The following is a 22,006-nucleotide window of genomic DNA, read 5'->3' on the forward strand; positions in this document are numbered from 1 at the left end:
TTAGCGACATCTGGCCTGGATCGTATTTCTTTGTGAATCTTCTGAGAAGTAGTCAGATATCTGCTCTTATTTACTTAATGTAGTTTGCATCTGGGTAACGCATTTACTAATTTGTCACTTTTTCTTTCACAGATCATCGGCAATTTGTTGCTATTTGCATTGTCCTTGTTTCATTTGTGAATAATTTTGATTAGTAAAAAATGCCGCGAAAAACTGTTAACAGTACATCGCCATGTGCAATGAGTGAAACAGCCGACTCTAATAATTTGACCGATAATATTTGCGACACTCAGTGTAATGACAACCCTCGGTTTACTGACAATCAGTGCGTACCGACCACTAATAATGATTTTTATCTTAACGATGAACAAACGAATTCAATTGTGTCCTTTGTTAATTTAACGACAATTGATGACGCTGGACGTTCTGTTACAATGAACATAGCCCAGTTTGACACACCCGGTTTCAAAAATTTGCGTAATGAACAGACAATTATTTCTAATGAAAATGAACAGTGTAATCAGCGTACGACAGATTTATTTAATTCCGAGGTAGTGACTAACAGTGCACATCCGGTTGGCAAACCTTTTCGAGAATTACAGAATGACCAAATGGTTACAGAAAACGTGATAAATGCACATACACCATCAAACAGCACAGAGAATAGAGTAGATAATATTTGGTTGGATCAAATTATGGCATTTTTTAAACAACTTAATGAAAAAATAGATAGCAATTCCAAACAGTCGAATGAAAGACAAGAATACAACCACAAACAACTTAGTGAAAGTCTCAAACAACAACTTAATGAAAATAATGAAAGTCTTAAACAACAAATTAATGAACTTAATGAAAAACAAGACAATCTTAATGAAAAACTAGATAACAATTCCAAACAGCTTAGTGAACAAATTACAGCCGTTGCCGTGCAATGTCATGATACTAAAGAACAATTACGTGACGAAATTGAGGCTTGTGGTAGGAAAAGTGGTGAAGAAATTAGATCTGTTGCTCAAGAATTAAGGGATATGCAAACAGCTGAACAGCTGCAACAGAATCACTTAGAGGCGAAATTAGTGCAGTCGCTAAACAATGCTCTGAAAACACAACACGGTTACGCGACGAGTCTAAATTAATGACAGCAGAACTTTCGCGCACACTGGGTGCAAAAGTAGACTCGAAATTCGACCAACAGAATAGTCAAATTGACGAACGTTTTAATCATCACCTACAAAACAGTGATACGCGTTTCCGTAAATTTATACAGGAACAGAATAAGGTAAAACGACAAGTCATGGAAACAATCACCGCACAGAGACAGGAAGATAAACGTAAATTGTTTGCGAAAGCAAAAACATACGTAGACAATAATATTGCTACAGTTTCAGACGAAATTAATACTATCAAACAGTTGAACACCGATTTGCGAGATGAAATTGCCGATCTAAAATCAAAAACAGATACACACACAGTAGACTTTCAGACAGTGACCGACAGACTCGAACAATTAAAACTAACACAGGATTCCGATGTCATCAAAGCTGACGTTAAAAAATTCAGCGAAACCACACGTAAACTACAAAAACAAATTAATGCTTCTGACACTACAAACGATGATCAGGTAAAAATACTGACTGAAAAATATGATGAATTGGCCAGTAGTATTGACGTTATTGAAAGTAATAATGACAGCAAATCAGACGATACTTCACCGATTTCATTTAATCAAACACCTGAATTCCAAAATTTACAGCAGACGATCAGTGAGATAGATTCGTCTAATAATACATTACGTAGAAAATTGTCAACTTTACAGCAAGAGGTAACAGAGATGAAAAATGTTTCAGCGTTTAACACATCACAGCAGACGCCACTTTGCGAACATTTGTCAGACTCGCACAGCCAGTATAATTTAGGTAATTTACAGAGAGTATGTGACCTAGATTTCGAACAGTCACAGACAAATAGATTCTCATACACTCGTGAACCTGTTCAGACGTACAGAGACGATAATTTTGATTACAAACATTTTCTATCAGTGAGAAAATTTAAAGTATTTAAAAATGACAGAACACAGATCCACCCCTTGGATTGGATACAACAATTTAGCTTTGCTTTTCCACCGACTTGGCCTGTAACGCACAAACTTGAATTTATTTGCAGTTTTTTGGTAGGCGAACCGGCAACTCGTATGAGACCGTTCGCGAGACAATGTTACTTGGTAGAAGAATTTCAGAATGCTTTTCTGTCAGCGTATTCGTCGAAGACGACACAGCACGGAATTAAGGATCAACTAATTAGTTTACCGAATTATGAGAACACAAATTTTCCGTGTCACGCAATTTTTTGAACACATGGTCCAACAAAACCAGTACTTAAGTGAACCATACAGTGAATCTGCACTTATTCAATTATATATTTCTAAATTACCACGATAATTAAGAGTGTCACTTTTAACGGGGCAGCAGAAAGAAAATATTTCGGCATTCAGAGATCTGTTACAGCTTTTGGAAGTGCAGCAATCAGATTATTCCTTTATAAACAAAAATTTTTCAAATAATAACAAAGGTCAACAAACATACAGCAATTACGATCAGGCACGCAATTTCAATAGTAAAGGTAATAGACGATTCAGGAACGACAACCAACAGAACTTTAATAACAGACAAAATTTTAATTATCAGTATCGTCAAAATTATCAGCAACAGGAATCACATTTTGGTAACAATAGAGGTTTTTCTCCGCAACAGCAACAAAACCAACCGGTTAGAATACCTAACCAACAATGCAGTGTGCAAGGTCAGCCATGCTTTAATGTTTCGCCGCGTACGCGTATAGCGTCGGCCCCAACAAATAGTAACGCACGGCAACAAGGGAATCAGTATGTACAGAAAACACACTATTTCAATTTCTATCGCAATGCACCGTATATAAACGACTATCACGCCAGATGTAAAAACAATGAGCACAATTTTCAGCGTACATTTAATAACAGTCGATCTTAACAGCAGCAAGATCAGCAACAACACATTATCATGAATGAACCAGACAGTAGGTATCATCCAGAACGTAATACGTCTGGAAGAAATAACAGAACAGTTCAAATAGTCGAAATGCCACAGCATTCTCCTGAAAATAATAACCCATCTGATAGAATTTGACTAGATACAGTACAGGTTGCATCTTCCAGTAACGCAAGCAATACTTCAGATACACAGAATGTTGTTCATGAAAATGTTATTACTTTTGACGACATCCGAGACACTCTTTTGCAGGAAAGACCAGTTGTTCAAAAAACCATTTCACATCCTGTTATCGAAGTAAAATTATGATCATCGAAATTTTCAGCAGTAATCGATTCTGGATCACCTATGTCAGTTATAAATGAAGAAACTTTCAACGAGTGTAACAAAGAGAATACCTATCTTACGTTACCATTAGGCAAAACGAAAGTAAAAGGAGCAGTATCGAGTAAAGGAGTAGATGTTAAATTACAGACACATTTATCATTTTGTATTGCAGGTTACACATTTCACTCAAATTTTTGGATTGTTCCCTTATTGACGAGACATTATTTTAGGTACGAATTTTCTGGTACAACACGATGCCATTATTGACTTTCAAAATTCCTATTTAATGTTGAAGGATGAAAATGTACAACTGGCTTTAGAATTTCAGCACTCATTATCTGCAGAAGAACAAACAATTAATCGTACAGAGGTCATTTCCGCATCACGTAACTTAGACTGTCATTCCACATTGTTCACAGATACGTACGTACACAACTATAATACTCCAGACGAAGCTGACTACGACGTTATACAAATGATTTCTGATAAAGTTAAACAGAGTAGTGCAAATACCGACGACGAACGCACGCAACTACACAAAATTCTTTTACAGCAAGCTCCAGTTTTGACAACATTCCTGGTACTATGTCCGGTTTTATGTATGAATTTCAAGTTAAACAGCACGACACATTTAAAGCCAAGCATTATCCCATTCCGTATATTCACACAGAACAAGTTAAGAAAGAATTGCAAGCTATGCTTGATCAAGGAATTATTGAACCGGCGGTTAGTCCATACATAAACCCGCTCCATATTGTTAAGAAAAAAGATGGTTCACTTCGCCTCGTACTTGATTCGCGTCACATCAATGACATTATTATTAATGAAACAGATCGCCCACAGACACTAGAAGAACTTCTACAGAAATTTCATGGTACTGCTATTTATTCCACATTAGATTTGAAATCGGGATTTTGGCAAATTCAGCTCCATCCGAACTGCAGAAAGTACACAGCATTTCTCTGTTTTTGTGACTGTTGTCAATTTTGTAAATTACCGTTCGGTTTAACAATTTCTTCAGCAGCTTTTCTTCGCGGTTTGAATACAATACTTCCGACAGAACTTAAAGACAGAATCACAACGTACGTAGACGACATTCTTAATGCAGAAGCTAACTGGTCTGAACACAATTTGATTCTTGAACGACTGTTGCAAACTTTTCGTGCACAAGGACTCACAGTTAATCTCAGTAAATCGCACTTTGGTAATACATCTATAAAATTTCTTGGACATGTAATTTCAGCAGAAGGCATTGCGCCTGATCCGGAAAAACATCTAGCTTTACGTGACTTTACTGTTCCTACGACGAAGAAACAACTACGTAGCTTTTTTGGTTTAATTAACTTTTTTCGTAAATTTATTCATTACTCTGCTTTAGACACCCCTAGATTATGTCAATTGACAGGTAAAAACACTATTTGGTCCTGGGATAGGCAAGCACATTATGAATTTGTGAACCTGAAAGAAGCCTTGTTGAATGCACCACTTTTATCGCACACAGTTTCTTACCAGAAATTTTTCCATTGCCACCGACAGCTCTAACACCGCTTTAGGCGTACATATTTTTCAGGAAGTTGAAAAAGATGGTTGTACAGTAATTAAAAACATCGCTTTTGCAAGTCGCGTTCTGTCACCTGCTGAACGAAATTATTCTGTTATAGAACTTGAAACATTATGTGTTTGGGCATTTACGAGATTTCGGCATTTTCTTTATGGAAGACACACTACCGTTTACACAGACCACAGAGCGATACAATTTTTACTTTCGGCTAAATTTACACACGACAGATTAAGTAGATGGAAGCTTTATTTGCAGGAATTTAATTTCACAATAGTTCACATTCCCTGCACAAAAAATATTGTGGCAGACGCACTATCCCGTTCTCTTAACAACAATCAGCAAGACATCGCAACCAACTTCTGCAAAGCAAATTTCAGCGTCACGTACATTCAACAAGTTGCATTTGATAATTTCATTTCGTCGTCATTACAAGACATAGCTCAAGAGCAGAGTAAAGACAACGTGTGGAAAGAAATTAAACACCTTTGGCAAGAGAAGAATAATGTTACCATTAGAAACCATTACACTATACGCAATGACATTCTGTTTCGCCGCTCTCATCCTGACAGCAGCAATTAATTATTATGCATTCCTGACGAACTTGTTAACAAATTAATCTGGTGTACTCATTTAAGTTACGCACATTATGGAGCAAGAAAATGTTTTCTTATACTGAGACAGAACTGTTATTTTACCAACATGGAGAAACGTATACGACGAGTTTTAGCGTCATGCAAAATCTGCCAGAAAGCTAATCAGATGCGACTTCACATATTCCTCCATTACGTCCCATTGTACCTGTTAAATTGAGACATATGGCCGCTGTAGACATTTTTGGTCCGATTCCCAGAACTAATAGAGGTTTTTGCTACATCTTTGTCGCTGTTGAACTCACTTCAAAATTTGTTACCTTCACTCCGTTACGCAAAGCTACCGCTAAAACTGTTTCGAAAGCATTTGTCAAACATTTTTTATTTCATGTAGGGCATGTGTTGAAAGTAATTTCCGACAGTGGATCACAGTTTAGATCTGCTATATGGAGACGTATGTTACGAGCTAGAAACATTTCTCCGATCTATATATCCAGGTACCATGCTTCTTCGAACCCTTGTGAACGATTAATGAAAGAAATTGGTAAACTGTGTAGAATATACTGCCATAAAAAACATATTGATTGGGACACATACATACTCTCATTCCAGGATGTAATTAATTCCATACCAAATGAATCTACTATGCTATCTCCGTCTGTTATACTAAAAAATGTTGAACCACCTAACAAAATTAAAGAATTAGTAACCTAACCTACATCTCGTCGACTATGACACCATGAAATAATTGACATTGCGCTGAACATCATCAAACGTGCCGCAGAGCGCCGGAGAAGACAGCAAAAACAGGTTTGTACACGCCGTGACTTTCACATTGGACAGAAGATATTAGTACGTACACACTATTTATCTAACAGAGGAAAAGGTAGGTGTAGTAAATTTGAACTTCTATACGCAGGTCCAGATCGGATTCGCAGCATTCCTCACCCCAATGTAGTACACGTCGAAACTTTGAGAACCAGAAAAAGCAAAGACAACCACCACGTCTCCAACATCAAACCTTTTATTGAATGAACATACTTTATGATTTATCAACTGTAATGCCATTTCCAAATTTTTTTTATGACCACTTATGCAATTATATTTATGTGAGTACTTACTGATGATTATCGTATTTTTTCTTGGCAAGTGCCCGGCAAGGTGAGGTTAGCAGGTGGCTCTTCTTGTCGTTACACATCAGACAGTGCATATTTTTCAAGATGAACTTACACATTTTATGACCACTTATACAATTATATTCACATGAACACTTACTGATGATTATCGTATTTTTCTTAGCAAGTGCCCGGCAAGGTAAGGTTAGCAGGTCGCTCTTCTTGTCATTACACATCAGACTGTGCACATTTTCCATTTTTTTATGTATGTATGATTGTTTTCCTGCTTTGTTTGTATGCACTATGAAACATTCAAGATATAACAAACACCAGTTAACTTTGACATTTTGCCTTATGATATCTCAATATCGTGACTATTTTACATTTTTTTTTGCTGCTACATTGTGATACACTGTGTACATTTTTGCCTTTGAACACTGTCTATGTTTTTGGACATATTACGTTTTCTGTCATGCTATGCTGTATGCTCAATTATGTTACTATAAACCAGTTTTTATTTAATGGGTATATGATTTAAATGCAAAACATTAATCTTTGTTCATCAGTTTCAGAAAGAAATAACGTGTAAAAGAAATAAATTAAACAGAAATGGTAATTTCACCTTCGGAACGAACGAAAGAAGATACAATACCTCGTGAGAAAGAGTAAATGGATCAGAATTAACAAGCATTAACAAGAATATACTATACACATCGGAGAATAGCAGTCTTAACTAATTTTTTCTTTCAGAATACGAGGCGATTGATGCAGGCTGTCAGACAGAACTACACATCTTAGTTTTAGTGATGAAATATGCTATAAATAAGGAATAGTTGTATAATGAATAATGAAGTGACTTTTTTTGCAGATTATAATGAATGATGATGAATGATGATGAATAATGATGAATAATGATGAAGAATGATGAAGAATGATGAAGAATATGCTACTATGGTTAATGAAGTTTTTCTTTGCAGATGAGGACAATGTTGAAGTTTAGATGATAGAGTTATGATAATATGGATAATGAAGTTTTTTCTTTACAGATGAGGATAATGTTGAAGTTTATGTATTTATGCTATGTAGTTATTTAAGTATTTGTTGCAGTTCGTTCCGACAGTATGTCTTATGTCGCATAGTATGATGACTGAAGGTTTTGGAAAGGACAGCTAGAGAACACATATATTTTTTATATACATTTCACTACCTGTTAATTCGAAGTTAACTACTTTTCAGCATAATATGCGTTTCTTCTTTCAGTTTAATAATCCATTTTTGTATATTTTGCAGGAGAAATTATTCATGAAATTAATGTGCTATAAGCAGTTGTTCATTAAACCTATGTAATTTATGAATGTGAACACATATACTCTACTTGTTTCATAATCTTTCTACAGCTGACTCATGACGAATGACGTTACACATCTTCATTTGCAGCAATAACTAAAAAGCAAATATTGTTATTAATTATCGATCCCAACGCAATGCATTGCTAGCAGAAAAAAAATGCTTTGTAACTGGCAAATGAATGCCACCGATTACTGTAATAAGATGAACTATGAGGCCAATGTTTACTATAATTAGATTAATTAAGTATAAATCCTATGCCATTTATTAACTTAGACTTCTGATGGTTTGTAACTGGGCAGTGAGTGCCAATGTTCTGTGTAAACAAACGATTTATGAACATTATTCTGTAATACTATGCCATAATTAGCTCCTGTTTTGAATGACGACTTCTGATGGTTTGTAACTGGGCAGTGAGTGCCAATGTTCTGTGTAAACAAACGATTTATGAACATTATTCTGTAATACTATGCCATAATTAGCTCCTGTTTTGAATGATGACTTCTGATGGTTTGTAACTGGGCAGTGAGTTCCAATGTTCTCTGTAAACAAACGATTTATGAACATTATTCTGTAATACTACGCCATAATTAGCTCCTGTTTTGAATGATGATTTCTGATGGTTTGTAACTGGGCAATGAGTGCCCATGTTCTCTATAAACAAACGATTTATGAACATTATTCTGTAATACTATGCCTTAATTAGCTCCTGTTTTGAATCATGACTTCTGATGGTTTGTAACTGGGCAATGAGTGCCAATGTTCTCTGTAAACAAACGATTTATGAACATTATTCTATAATACTACATACATGGTACAGAAATGTTCAGTAACTGGGTGATGAGTGCCACCAGTTACTCAAATCAGTTGCTAGACTAGTGTAATTCTCAATGCAGACTACTGTGTGACTTTATGTCCTTCACCTTCTGACCTAATTACCAGAAATTACTGTAATATCCATTTGTACTGTGTATCCTCATGATCATGGAGCACTATATTTGGTTTTTGCACTAATTCTACGTTGGTCTACTTCACAAGAACGTGGTGTTGACACGACACGCTGTCCACCACCTTGAGCGACGGAGATGTTATTACGGTCCCACTAATTGGTGTACCTAATGTACTACCAAAATGATAACATGGAATATTACGACATTTCAGTGTCTTGGCTACACTGATTAATACTTCAAGGAAAAGAACTTCAGATTGTCTCACTTGGTCTTGTGCTTCTGTAGAAAGATATGGACTTTCAGTGCAGCTGCGTGCAACCTAAAGTGCTACAACCATGACGCAATCCTTCCCTTTCCTATCCTAATTCTTGTAACATAGTAAAGAAAGGTACATGTACATTTGTGTACAGTACATGAACATTTGTGTAATTTGTTAGTATGATTTGTATTCTTTGCCTTTACATTTTGTGATTTCCTGATATGTTCTGTACTACAGTGCGTGTGCAGTTTTGTCATTTTGTTGACATGATTTGTACTCATTGCATATACATTTTGTGATTTGCTGATATGTTCTGAACTACAGTGCGTGTGCACTTTTGCTATTTGTTAATATGTTTTGTACTTATTGTGTATACATTTTGTCTTTGCGTGATATGTTCTGTACTCAGTGCATGTGCACTATATTTTACTTCATGTTCTGCACCTATATATCTGTATATATTCTGTGATTGTAAACTTAGATAATTAAGAAAAATTTGTTGCTCATGGCAAGTCCAATTGACTCACCATCGCTGCCAAATTTTTGCCCCCCCCCCCCCCCCCCCCCCCCCAGTGGAGGGTTATGAAAGACGTTCATATCGCCGGCGATGGGCGAGGCATGACAGAATCTCTGACCAGAGAGTAGTTTATCGTTAGCTGTGGCTAGTCTGCGCTTGACCGCGCGAGTCGACAGTTGTAGTAGTAGCGAGTGAGTTGTAGTCGCTAGTCCATGCTAGTCGGCGGGAGTCGGCATGCATCAGCTGTGTGCTCTGGTCGCGACTCTGGTCAGGACTCTGGAGGATGAGTATTGTTGTAGAAGGTAAAGAAGCAGCCTTGCGCATAATTAATAATGTATGTTAATTGTAATTTAATTTGTTCAGAAAAAATGCCCCAACAATAATTTCTTTATAAAGTAACTCTTTTGAAGAAAAAGCATTCATTTCAATTTAAAGAATATTTCAAATGCATGATCATTCCTTCCAATAATAAAAAAAATATGCCAGCATTGCACGAAGCTGTGTCTATAAATAAGAGCAGAAATAGTTGCAGTTTTTATTGAGGTAATAATTTTTGCCTTTGTTATTCAGAATACAGGGCCGAAGGTCAGCGCTGCTGTCCTTATAAAATTTATCACGTTACAGAATTTTTTTTTTTATTATTTTGGTGTTTAGGAATTTTTCTATTTCGAACCTGACATTTAAATGAGAAAAGAATTTTGTAGGAATATTAAGTGTGAATGCATTCTTTGCACAGCGACTATAAGTCGGAGCCAATTTTGTTCAGAGGTTACATTTAATTCATTTAAATAATATTTTTTGTGGCGAGGTTACACTTGGCTCCATTCCGATTAAAAAAAAATTTCTTGTGGGGAGTTTATACTTGGCTCATTTTTATTTCCATTATCATTGACTTTTTTCTTTGCGGGGAGGTTACAACGGCACCCAGTGGACCAACTCGCTTCAAAACCTCGACATAACAGAAAAAGTTGATATAAAATCCTACAAAACTGTGTTCATTCTAGATTTTTGGGGTCACTGATTACGGATCCGATATCGGAATCCGAAAATTCAAAGTGGCATATCCAATACAGCTGAAGAAAAACTGTAAATTTAGCGGATTCGTGTGAAATTTTGGGAATAAGGTATCCTGATGTTACTGATAATGGATCAGCATTGCCCTATTGAAATCGCTGTCTAATATACAACAGTTTTCAATCGAAACCATAGCGAAATTTATCGCTTGCTTCGTTATCGCTACCAGAAAATTAGTTGGCAGGTTGTCCACTGGGATGGTTCGCAAAGCATATCTTTTACCTCCGATGTGCTGATCGACTTTGTCATATTCCGGATCTCGATATGGGTGGATCCGAAGATGCTTTCTCGCGAGAATATTTGTGCATTAATCCTTTCACTAACGCCGGGTATTTTTCTTCCGAGCTTTCTGCGGATCTTCAGATCGCCAACCAATAGGCAACGGATCAGCTGCGGCTATAGCATACCCATGCGTCAAAACTATCTGGATTGGCGGCATTGGGTACGATAAATATAAACCTACATAGGCTACATACCATCTGTTCACAAGCAAGGAATTCTGTTTAAATTTCTCGAAAGTAATGCCACACTTGCTTGACATTGTCAACAAGATTACTTTGCTCTTCTCCATCAACTCTTCAATAATTCCTCAAATATGTGCAGTTAAGGGCACATCGTCAGAAAAACGCCTAGCAGAATTACCATCATTTGTTATGCCCAATCGCTGTTTGGCAACGCCAACCGACAAATCGAAATTGCGTTCGAAGTCGCTTTGAATTATCATTTTACTAACCATGGCATGCTGTTTACGCTCTACAGACCGAGCTAACCATTATGGTTGATGACATCTTGGGTTGTCGGGTGTTCTGCCGGATATCAGCGTCGTATTTGCACGATATTTCGGTCACGTAGCTCGTGACCTTCATCAGGTGCGACCAGTCATCAGATCTATTACAGGAAAATATAAATAAAGTTGTTTCAGAAATCGTGAAACATGAAGTTAATCCTATTACATAGAAACGCAGCTCAGTTTGTTACATTAAAAAGCAACCACACAGAGGTCGCCCTGTCATTAGCTGACTTGATCATCGGAATACATATACTTAAATAATGGATAAACGTTACAAATTTTCGAGCTGATGAAAAGATTGGTGACAGATCTTTAATACGCCAATATTAATTGAGAGTACAAAAATGTCAGAAAGTGTAGTTCACACAGTTCTGAGTTACACATAAAAATAATTTTAGGAAATTATGTGAGAAAAATAGTGCAATTGTTAGCATGAAATAATTTTTCCTTCGATGTAATAAGGACATCATATTTCTCTCTTACTTCTGTATTCCTCTTAAGCGGCCGCAGTTTACTGTGTGGTGTAACTGTGTGCAGACGTTCATTGCTCATTTCTTGTTGGTTGTTTTTGTCTCCGTACTTAGTCCTCTGGCAATGATGCTCTTGTCAGACATAGGACAGCTGTGTCCTAAATTAGCCATTGTGTACACAACAACGACAATGAATAGTCAGACACTGGATAGCTGTGTCCTACATTAGCCATTGTGTACACAACAACGACAATGAATAGACATAGGCCTGGCAGAGTTGGGTTGGAATGGGTTATTTTGAGGGAGGAGACCAGACAGCTAGGTCATCGGTCTCATCGGATTAGAGAAAGACGGGCAAGAAAGTCGGTCGTGCCCTTTCAAAGGAACCATCCCAGCATTTGCCTGGAGCGAGTTAGGGAAACTACGGAAAATCTAAATCAGGATATCCGGACGCGGGATTGAACCGTCATCCTCCCGAATGCTAGTCCAGTGTGCTAACCACCGCACCACCTCACACGGTCCTGGCAGAGTTCTTACGTCGGATATGGAGGAGCAAGTGATGCAACAAACGGATGATCCTGACAAAAGGGTGCAATGAACAGACCCCGCTTTTGGTTGGTCAATGCTACATTACCTTACAGCGAGTGCAAGCTCTGGAGCGATAAAACGACAAATAAGGTTGCAATTTGGCCCATGGGTTGTAAGACGGAGAGCTGAACTTCCACGGTTCACAGCTTGCTTATTATTTACGCATGCGGTGGAATTCAGACAGGTCTTTGTGCCACAATCATTTTATTCATCATCAGTTTACGCTTTTCAGTGCGTTCACTATCGTCGGAAAATGTCATACGATGAAATAACAGTACGAAGTAATTAACTGAGAATCGAAAAGTCATGAACATTACCGTAAACAGCCCTAGAAACGTACATCGACATGAAAGATCCACAGACCAAACACAGTGACTTTACATTGTCACACCGATCTCTAGGCAAGCCAGAAGATAGTTGACTGATTACAGGCTGAAACATTTTACTCTATCCTGTGCAAGCTATTCAAGCACTATACCTTTTAAATTCTGTTGGTATAGATCTATTATTACTATTTTTGTTAACTACTTATGACTATAAAATTTTTTCGTCTACTACGCAATGTTTTCATAAAGCAAGACATAGTTTGGTGATCAGGTGAGTTGTGATAAATCTATTCTCACGTCGCCAACAGTAACTTCGAGCCAACGAAGCTGCTGTAGAGCGATATAAGGAGAATATATCAGTTTGGTGGAGGATTGAACTACGCTATTAGAATTAACATTTTTCATTGTAACTTTTATATGGGAGTCTACAGTTGACTGGAAAGCGTATTGGTTTTCGAGCAATACAAACCCGTGTACCTAAATAGTAATCACTCTTCTGTGTGTGTGTGCGCGTGTGTGTGTACCCTCTCATATTTCTCCTGACGCAGAAGCTGCTGCGGCATTTTCTGGAGTACTTCACGCTCATTTTACATAGCCAATGTTAAGGGCTGACTTTCGTGGACTGTACATAAATACCGGAATAAATTTTAACTCTGCAACAAAATGTATTTTGTTTTGAAAGTTACTGGCAGATGTCAAGGCTACAGTATGTACCAGACAGGAATTCGAACCTGAGACTTCTGGCTTTTACGGTCAAAACCTCTAAGAGGTTTAAGTATCCAAGCAATTCTCACGACCCTCCTCCCCAATTTCACCTCTCACAGGTTTACTTCCACAAATACGAGGGTCGTTCCATAAGTAATCTGGAAATTTGTGGTAAGTTCCTAGGGGACCAAACTGCTGAGGTAATCGGTTCCTAGGCTTACACACTACTTAACTACTTCTAACTTACGCTAAGGACAAAACACAATCACACACACACACACACACACACACACATGCCCGAGGGAGGACTCGAACCTCTGACGGTGGGAGCCGCGCGAACCGTGTCAATGCGCTCTAGACTGCGCGATTACCCCGTGCGGCTAATAAGTAAAGCCCTACATTTCTTAAAAAAAGCCATTAATATACATAGACAAATGACCTTGTTGATACTTCACATCTGATGTTTATTCCGTGGGCCGGTGAAATTGCGAACCGTTCTGATGGATGGCAGAGCCGTAATACAGTGTCAAAATGGCGCCTACAAACGACTCACATTATAAGCAGCGTGCTGGTATTCAACTCTTGTGCGCATAAAAAGAAACCGTGGTGAACATCCATAAACGTTTGTGTGCAGTGTATGGCGACGCTGCAGTTGATAGTACAATTGAGCGAAGGGTAAATAAAGTTACGGTCACAGGAAACACAGAAACATATCTCCATGATCAGCAAGGTCCGGACATCCTGTCATAGCCACTGCTCCAGACATGCTGAATCGAGCTGATACCATCATTCGTACCAACCGGCGCATCACAACTCGACAATTGGCCCTACAGTTGTCGGTCGCCTTTGGAAGTGCGTCTGCAATGATCGAGAATATCGGATATCCACGCCCACACACAAGTCTGAGAACCCGAGAACACATCGTGATTGCCAAATTGGGTTGAACATCATCGCCTCATCCACCGTACAGTCCAGACTTTGCCCGCTCGGACTTCCATCTCACTGGGCCGCTTAAAGATTCTGTATGGGGAACACACTTTGAACATGACGAGAGTGTCAGTCATGCACTGAAAACATGGCTAAGCCTATAGGACAAGAGCTTTTACCAGCAGGAAATGCATGCTCTTCCACGTTGGCGTACGGCCATAGAACATGATGGAGACTACGTAGAAACGTCGGACATGGACAAGACATGTTGATGTATAACATCACCAAATTATTACTCCCAACAATAACTATTTTCTGAGAAAAAAGTATGGGGCATTACTTATTGATCGACCCTTGTACATCTTCTCGCACCTTCCAAATTTCACACAAGTTCTCCCGCACACATTGCAGCATTATCATATCCGAAATAGAGATTATTACGGAGGAATTGTATTCAGAACGAATTATCACTCTGCCTAGATTTTCATGATGATTTTCTCTTTTTGACAGATTAAAACTGTGTGCCGGCCTGACACATTAGCTTTTCACTGCATCGTATAAAGACTGTGATTCTACCACCTCTTATTTCCGGCACTTGTTGATAGACGCTTCTTCGTTTTACACGAAGAAGAAACCGGACTTTTTTTCAAGCTTTTTTTTTTTGCCTTAATCTTCTGAGTGGTTTGATGGAGCTCGCCACGAATTCCTCCCTTGTGCCATCCTCTTCTTCTCAGAGTAGCGCTGGCACCCTATGTCCTCAATTATTTGCTGGCTGTATTCCAACCTCTGTCTTCCTCTGCAGTTTTTGCCTTCTACAGCTCCCTCTAGTACCATGGAAGTCAGTCCCCGATGTCTTAACACATGTCGCACCATCCTGTCCCGTCTTCTTATCAGTGTTTTCCATGTATTCCTTTCATCTCCGATGCTCTGGAGAACCTCCTCAGTTTTATCTCATCAGTCCACCTAATTTTCAACATTCTTCTATAGCACCACATGTCAAGTGCTTCGATTCTCTTCTGCTCAGTTTTTTTTTCATTTTTTACAGTATGTTTTTCCCTACCATATAATGCTGTGCTACAAATGTACATTCTCAAAAATTTCTTTCTCAAATTAAGGTCTATGTTAGATACCTGTAGACTTCTCTTAACCAGGAAGGCCCTTTTTTTGCCAGTGCTACTCTGTTTTTTATGCCAACCGTACTCCACCCGTCATGGATTATTTTGTTGCCTAGGTATCAGAATTCCTTAACTTCATCTTGATCACCAATTCTAATGTTAAGTTTCTCGTTGTTCTCATTTCTGCTACTCCTCTTTACTTTCGTCTTTCTTCTAGTTGCACTCAATCCACATCCTATACCCATTGGACGGTTCATCCGATCCAACAGGTTCTGTAATCCTCCTGAACTTTCGCTGTGGATAGCAATGTCTTCAGCAAATCTTAACACTGACATGCTTTCACCTTGAATTTAATTTCCCCTCTTGAACATTTCTCTTATTTTTGCCATTGTTTTTCGATGTATAGATTGAACAGTAGGCGTGAAAGACTACATCTCTACTTTACACCCTTTTTAATCAGAGAACGTCGCTCTTGGTCTTCCACTCTTATTGTTCCCTCTTGATCTTCTATATATAGCGCGTTAACCGTCTTTCCCTGTAGCCTACCGCAATTTTTCTCAGAATTTCGAACATCTTGCACATGTCCACACTGTCGAACTCTTTTTGCGGTTCGACTAGTGCTATGAACGTTTCTTGATTTTTCTTTAATCATACTTCCATTATCAATCGCAACGGCAGAAATGCCTCTCTGGGTCCTTTACCAAAGGCCAAATTAACACCTCTTCAAATTTCTTCACCATTCTGCTGCATATTATTCTTGTTTGCAACTTGCACTAGCTGTTAAGCTGATTGTGCGGTAATTCTAGCACAATCATAATGTTGTGCTGTTACACTTTTCTACAAAATCAAATTCTTGAAAAATACGAAACCTGATACATAAAAACTTCGTAGACTCCGAAATGTGGGGGACCCTCTGAAAATAAAACATGCAAAAAATGGTCCAAATGGCTCTAAGCACTTTGGGACTTAAGAGAGTTGCAATGAGTTTGCGTAATAAAACTTTTAATTTCAGGCATGAATATTGTTGCTGTTTTGTCATTTAGTGTATGCCAAAATATTAAGCGATTTAAAGCAACTTCCTCTTTATTTCCATGCCTGCACATAGAAAAGAGTAGATGACTAAGGTAACATCCACATTCTACACTCGTTTGTACTCTGAAACTTTGATCCCTTTATTTATTTTGTCCACGAAATCACGCTTACCTCTGAAGGTTCTCCGTACACAAGCATATACGCATCCTGTGCTTTTATCGGATATGGTCCAGACTCTTTTGTACACTTCCAGAAATAATTGGTACTTGTACTTTTAGGGAAGTGTTGGCTGTTTATTGGACTATGACGCTCACATGGCTTTTAATGTACACAAATTTTGCTTCATTTGTGACGTTTCATGCAGTATGGACAGAGTAGCTTACGCATAATTAGGAGTTTCCATTTTCTATTATGGTTTTTATATCTACTATAAGGCATATGTTAGAGACTCTCAATACCAGTTTTCACTGAAAATCTTTTTTAACGCCAAAAGGAATAGCTTATACAGCTTATCTGCCAGGAAGTTTCAAATCAGCACACACTCTGCAGCAGACTGAAAATTCAATTTCGAAACAGTAATTTAGGATAAGATTAAGCCAGCTCTCCGCAATATCGTTTCAGGAGTGATTGCCCGCAAAATATGCAGGAGAACGTCTGAGAAGTTTGGAAAGTGGGAGAGAATGTGCTGGCAGAAGTGGGACTGGGGCTGATGAGAATGACTTGTCAGTCGTGCCTGGATAACTCGTTTGGGAGAGGACTTGCAAACGGAAGACAAAAGTCTCAAGGATTGGTAATACACTGGTGTCCAAAATTAAAGCAACAGTCAGAAATTTTGCAAGACTGCGTTTATCTTGCCACAAATCAGTTAATTAGGTGATAGTAAAGTAGGAACAATACAAACAATACAGAACGTAAACAATTACAACATGCACAACGGTAGACTAAAACGTTCTTCGTTTTTTCCAACATAACGGATTTACAGACACATTCCGACAACTGGTTAGTGCGCTCAGTATGGGATGTGACCACCTCTGGCAGCAATACAGGCCTGACGAATGACGGAGCATGCTGTGAATGAAGTCAGCGATCCCATGTTGCGGCAGTAACACCTAGTCTTCCTGCAGCGCCCCTCGCAACTCTTTGGTTGGTGGATGCTGACGTGATGCAACCCGTGCTCCTAGTGCATCCCAGATACGCTCTATAAGATTCAAATCGGGAGAGCGAGCAGACAACGCCTTGCGTGCAATATCTTCCGTTTCCAAGAACGCATCAACGAGTCATACTCTATTAGGTAGAGCACTATCGTCCAGCAATACGGAATCTAGGCCCACAACACCTCGCAACAACCGCACTTGCGGTCCCAAGATCTCGTCACGGTATCTGACAGTCGCTAAACCTTGCCTACTTACCTGTACAGTTTCATGAAGAGGTTTTCGATTGGTATTTACAGGGTGTTACAAAAAGGTACGGCCAAACTTTCAGGAAACATTCCTCACACACAAAGAAAGAAAATATGTTGTTGGACATGTGTCCGGAAACGCTTACTTTCCATGTTAGAGCTCATTTTATTACTTCTCTTCAAATCACATTAATCATGGAATGGAAACACACAGCAACAGAACGTACCAGCGTGACCTCAAACACTTTGTTACGGGAAATGTTCAAAATGTCCTCCGTTAGCGAGGATACTTGCATCCACCCTCCGTCGCATGGAATACCTGGTGCGCTGATGCAGCCCTGGAGAATGGCGTATTGTATCACAGGCGTCCACAATACGGGCACGAAGAGTCTCTACATTTGGTACCGGGGTTGCGTACACAAGAGCTTTCAAATGCCCCTATAAATGAAAGTCAAGAGGGTTGAGGTCAGGAGAGCGTGGAGGCCATGTAATTGGTCCGCCTCTACCAATCCATCGGTCACAGAATCTGTTGTCGAGAAGCGTACGAACACTTCGACTGAAATGTGCAGGAGCTCCATCGTGCTGCATGAACCACATGTTGTGTCGTACTTGTAAAGGCACATGTTCTAGCAGCACAGGTAGAGTATCCCGTATGAAATCATGATAACGTGCTCCATTGAGCATAGGTGGAAGAACATGGGGCCCAATCAAGACATCACCAACAATGCCTGCCCAGACGTTCACAGAAAATCTGTGTTGACGACGTGATTGCACAATTCTGTGCAGATTCTCGTCAGCCCACACATGTTGATAGTGAAAATTTACAGTTTGATCACGTTGAAATGAGGATTGACACATTGGTGGATGAACCATTCGCAGAAATGTACCCGTGGAGGCCAATCAGCTGCTGATAGTGCCTGCACACGCTGTACATGGTACGGAAACAACTGGTTCTCCCGTAGCACTCTCCATACAGTGACGTGGTCAACGTTACCTTGTACAGCAGCAACTTCTCTGACGCTGACATTAGGGTTATCGTCAACTGCTCGAAGAATTGCCTCGTCCATTGCAGGTGTCCTCGTCGTTCTACGTCTTCCCCAGTCGCGAGTCATAGGCTGGAATGTTCCGTGCTCCCTAAAACGCCGATGAATTGCTTCGAATGTCTTCCTGTCGGGACACCTTCGTTCTGGAAATCTGTCTCGATACAAATGTACCGCGCCACAGCTATTGCCCCGTGCTAATCCATACATCAAATGGGCATCTGCCAACTCCGCATTTGTAAACATTGCACTGACTGCAAAACCACGTTTGTGATGAACACTAACCTGTTGATGCTACGTACTGATGTGCTTGATGCTAGTACTGTAGAGCAATGAGTCGCATGTCAACACAAGCACCGGAATCAACATTACCTTCCTTCAATTGGGCCAACTGGCGGTGAATCAAGGAAGTACAGTACATACCGACGAAACTAAAATGAGCTCTAACATGGAAATTAAACGTTTCCGGACACATGTCCACATAACATCTTTTCTGTATTTGTGTGTGAGGAATGTTTCCTGAAAGTTTGGCCGTACCTTTTTGTAACACCCTGTATACAGTTACAGAACATTCCACAACAATGATTCTTTGACATTTCTGGATGGTTCTAAAATGTACTCGAACCGAATATAGATATTAAAATTTTACATTTCAGTTGAGTTTCGAACTCACGACTCTTTATGAAACGGTTTTGTATCATAACCACTACACCACGCTGCTACTCAGCTTCTTCTGCGACAGTATACTTAATTTAGTTTGCATGAAACCCTCAGATGTGCGTCATACTCACACTTTTTTGTTTTTATTTCTATTAACTTACTTTTTGGTTCAATAAGCGTTGTTCGAATGTATGGAAGTAAAACGTTCTCGTTATCTCTTTATAGGAGAGTTTCCCTAATTTTTAGCCCTACTGTCTGTAACAGAAGTATTGGACGCTTTTTATACACTCTTTTTATTTACACAAATCTGTGATTCGCTGTGTAATTGTGTCCTGTCGTAACCAGACCAGATGATGTCGATGCTTATGACTGTCTGTCACGCAGGGAGCAGGTGCGCTGACTGGCTCGTTTGCCTGGTGTGTTCGCAGCATGACCGGCGCGCCTCTGGTGGCCACTCCGCGAGGCCGCGAGCCGTGATGTGGGCGCTGCTCTCCCTGCTGGCCGCTGCCCTCGCCACAGTAGCAGGTGAGTGCACACGACTCCTTAACACTGTATTGCAGCGAGTCTATACAGCAGGAGGCGCGTCTGGCTTTTTGTGATCCAGGGGGATCTCTTTTTCATAGCATTAGTTCTGTTATCAAGGTCCACGTTCTTATAAGCTAGTAAATTAGTGATTGCGTCCATGTATGTGGCGTATGCCCTTCATTAACTAACATATGGGGGTCACTCTAAAAGAAATGCACACCATATTTGCAAAAATACAGTTTTCATTCTGCACGTGTGAAAGTTTTACAGTGTGTAGATACAACTTTCCTGCTTGTCTTCAAACTTAGTTCAACCTGTTCCCGTGAGTGGTGCCGTCACAGCATGTCTTCAAGATGGCTGCTACACTTGACATTCGTCAGAAGCAACGTGCTGTCATACAATTCCTGTGCTGTGTAAACGAGACAGTGGGAAACATCCAAAAGAGGTAGAAAAAGGTGTATGGAGATGCTGCTGTCGATCACAGTACAGTTAGTGGGTGGGCAAGCAGGTTATGTAATGAAAGCGGGCACGGCAGTATTGGGGATTGTCCTCGCAGCGGCAGTCTTAGTACTGCACACACTCCAGACAATGTGCAAAGAGTTAACCAATTGGTGACTGCTGACAGACGCATCACAGTTAACGAATTGCCACGCTACGTTGGGATAGGGGAAGGAATTGTTTGCAGAATACTGAAAGTGTTGGCTTTAAAAAAGGTTTGTGCCACGTGGGTTCCCAGGATGTTGACAGTGGCTCACAAAGAAACAAGAAAAACGGTATGCAGCGAACTTTTGGAACAGTACAGGAATCGTGGAGATGAATTTCTTGGAAGAATTGTGACAGGTGATGAAACATGGCTCCATCATTTTTCACCAGAGACGAAGAGGCAATCAACGAAGTGGTATCATGCAAAGTCACCCAGGAAAAAAAAATTCAAAACCACACCTTATGCTGGAAAATTTATGGTGCGGAGTGGTATCATGCAAAGTCACTCAGGAAAAAAAAAAAAATTCAAAACCACATCTTCTACTGAAAAATTTATGGCTACGGTGTTTTTCGATTCCGAAGGACTGTTGCTTGTGGACATCATGCCAAGTGGAAACATCGTAAATTCTGATGCATATGTGATGACACTGAAGAAACTTCAAGCTTGACTGAGTCGTGTTCGACCACATCGGCAAAAGCAGCATGTTTTGCTGTTGCACGATAATGCATGGCCACATGTCAGTCAAAAAAACCATGGAAGCGATCACAAAACTCGGATGGACAACCCTGAAACACCCACCTTACAGTAATGACCTGGCTCCATGTAACTCTCATCTCTTTGGGAAACTGAAAGACTCTCTTCGTGGAATAAGGGTTGAAGATGATGACTCCCTTGTGCACGCTGCCAAATAGTGGCTCCAACATGTTGGTCCAGAATTTTACCGTGCGGGTATACAGGCGCTGGTTCCAAGATGGCGTAAGGCAGTTGAGAGGGATGTAAACTATGTGGAGAAATGAAAATATTATTCCTAAAGGATGTATCAACGCACTGTAAAACTTTCAAACATGTTGAATAAAAAAGGACTTAAAAAATAGTGTGCATTTCTTTTGGAGTGACCCTCGTATATCGTCGGTACTTTACACTTAACTAAAGAAACCCTATTTGTCGAGACGAGAACGCCGC

The 22,006-nt window shown here is 39.5% G+C and overlaps 1 protein-coding gene across 1 annotated transcript in view; it reads left to right on the forward strand.

The window, feature by feature from the left end:
* LOC126088226 (lachesin-like) overlaps positions 1 to 22,006 on the forward strand; it is a 405,913-nt gene that overhangs the window by 293,327 nt on the left and 90,580 nt on the right. Inside the window, exon 2 of the mRNA XM_049906353.1 lies at positions 20,244 to 20,340. Coding sequence (XP_049762310.1) covers positions 20,292 to 20,340 — 49 coding nt within the window. The 5' untranslated portion in view covers positions 20,244 to 20,291. The remainder of the gene's footprint in view (positions 1 to 20,243; positions 20,341 to 22,006) is intronic.

Source organism: Schistocerca cancellata, chromosome 6, assembly GCF_023864275.1.
Source record: "Schistocerca cancellata isolate TAMUIC-IGC-003103 chromosome 6, iqSchCanc2.1, whole genome shotgun sequence".
NCBI classification, from domain to species: Eukaryota; Metazoa; Arthropoda; class Insecta; order Orthoptera; family Acrididae; genus Schistocerca; species Schistocerca cancellata.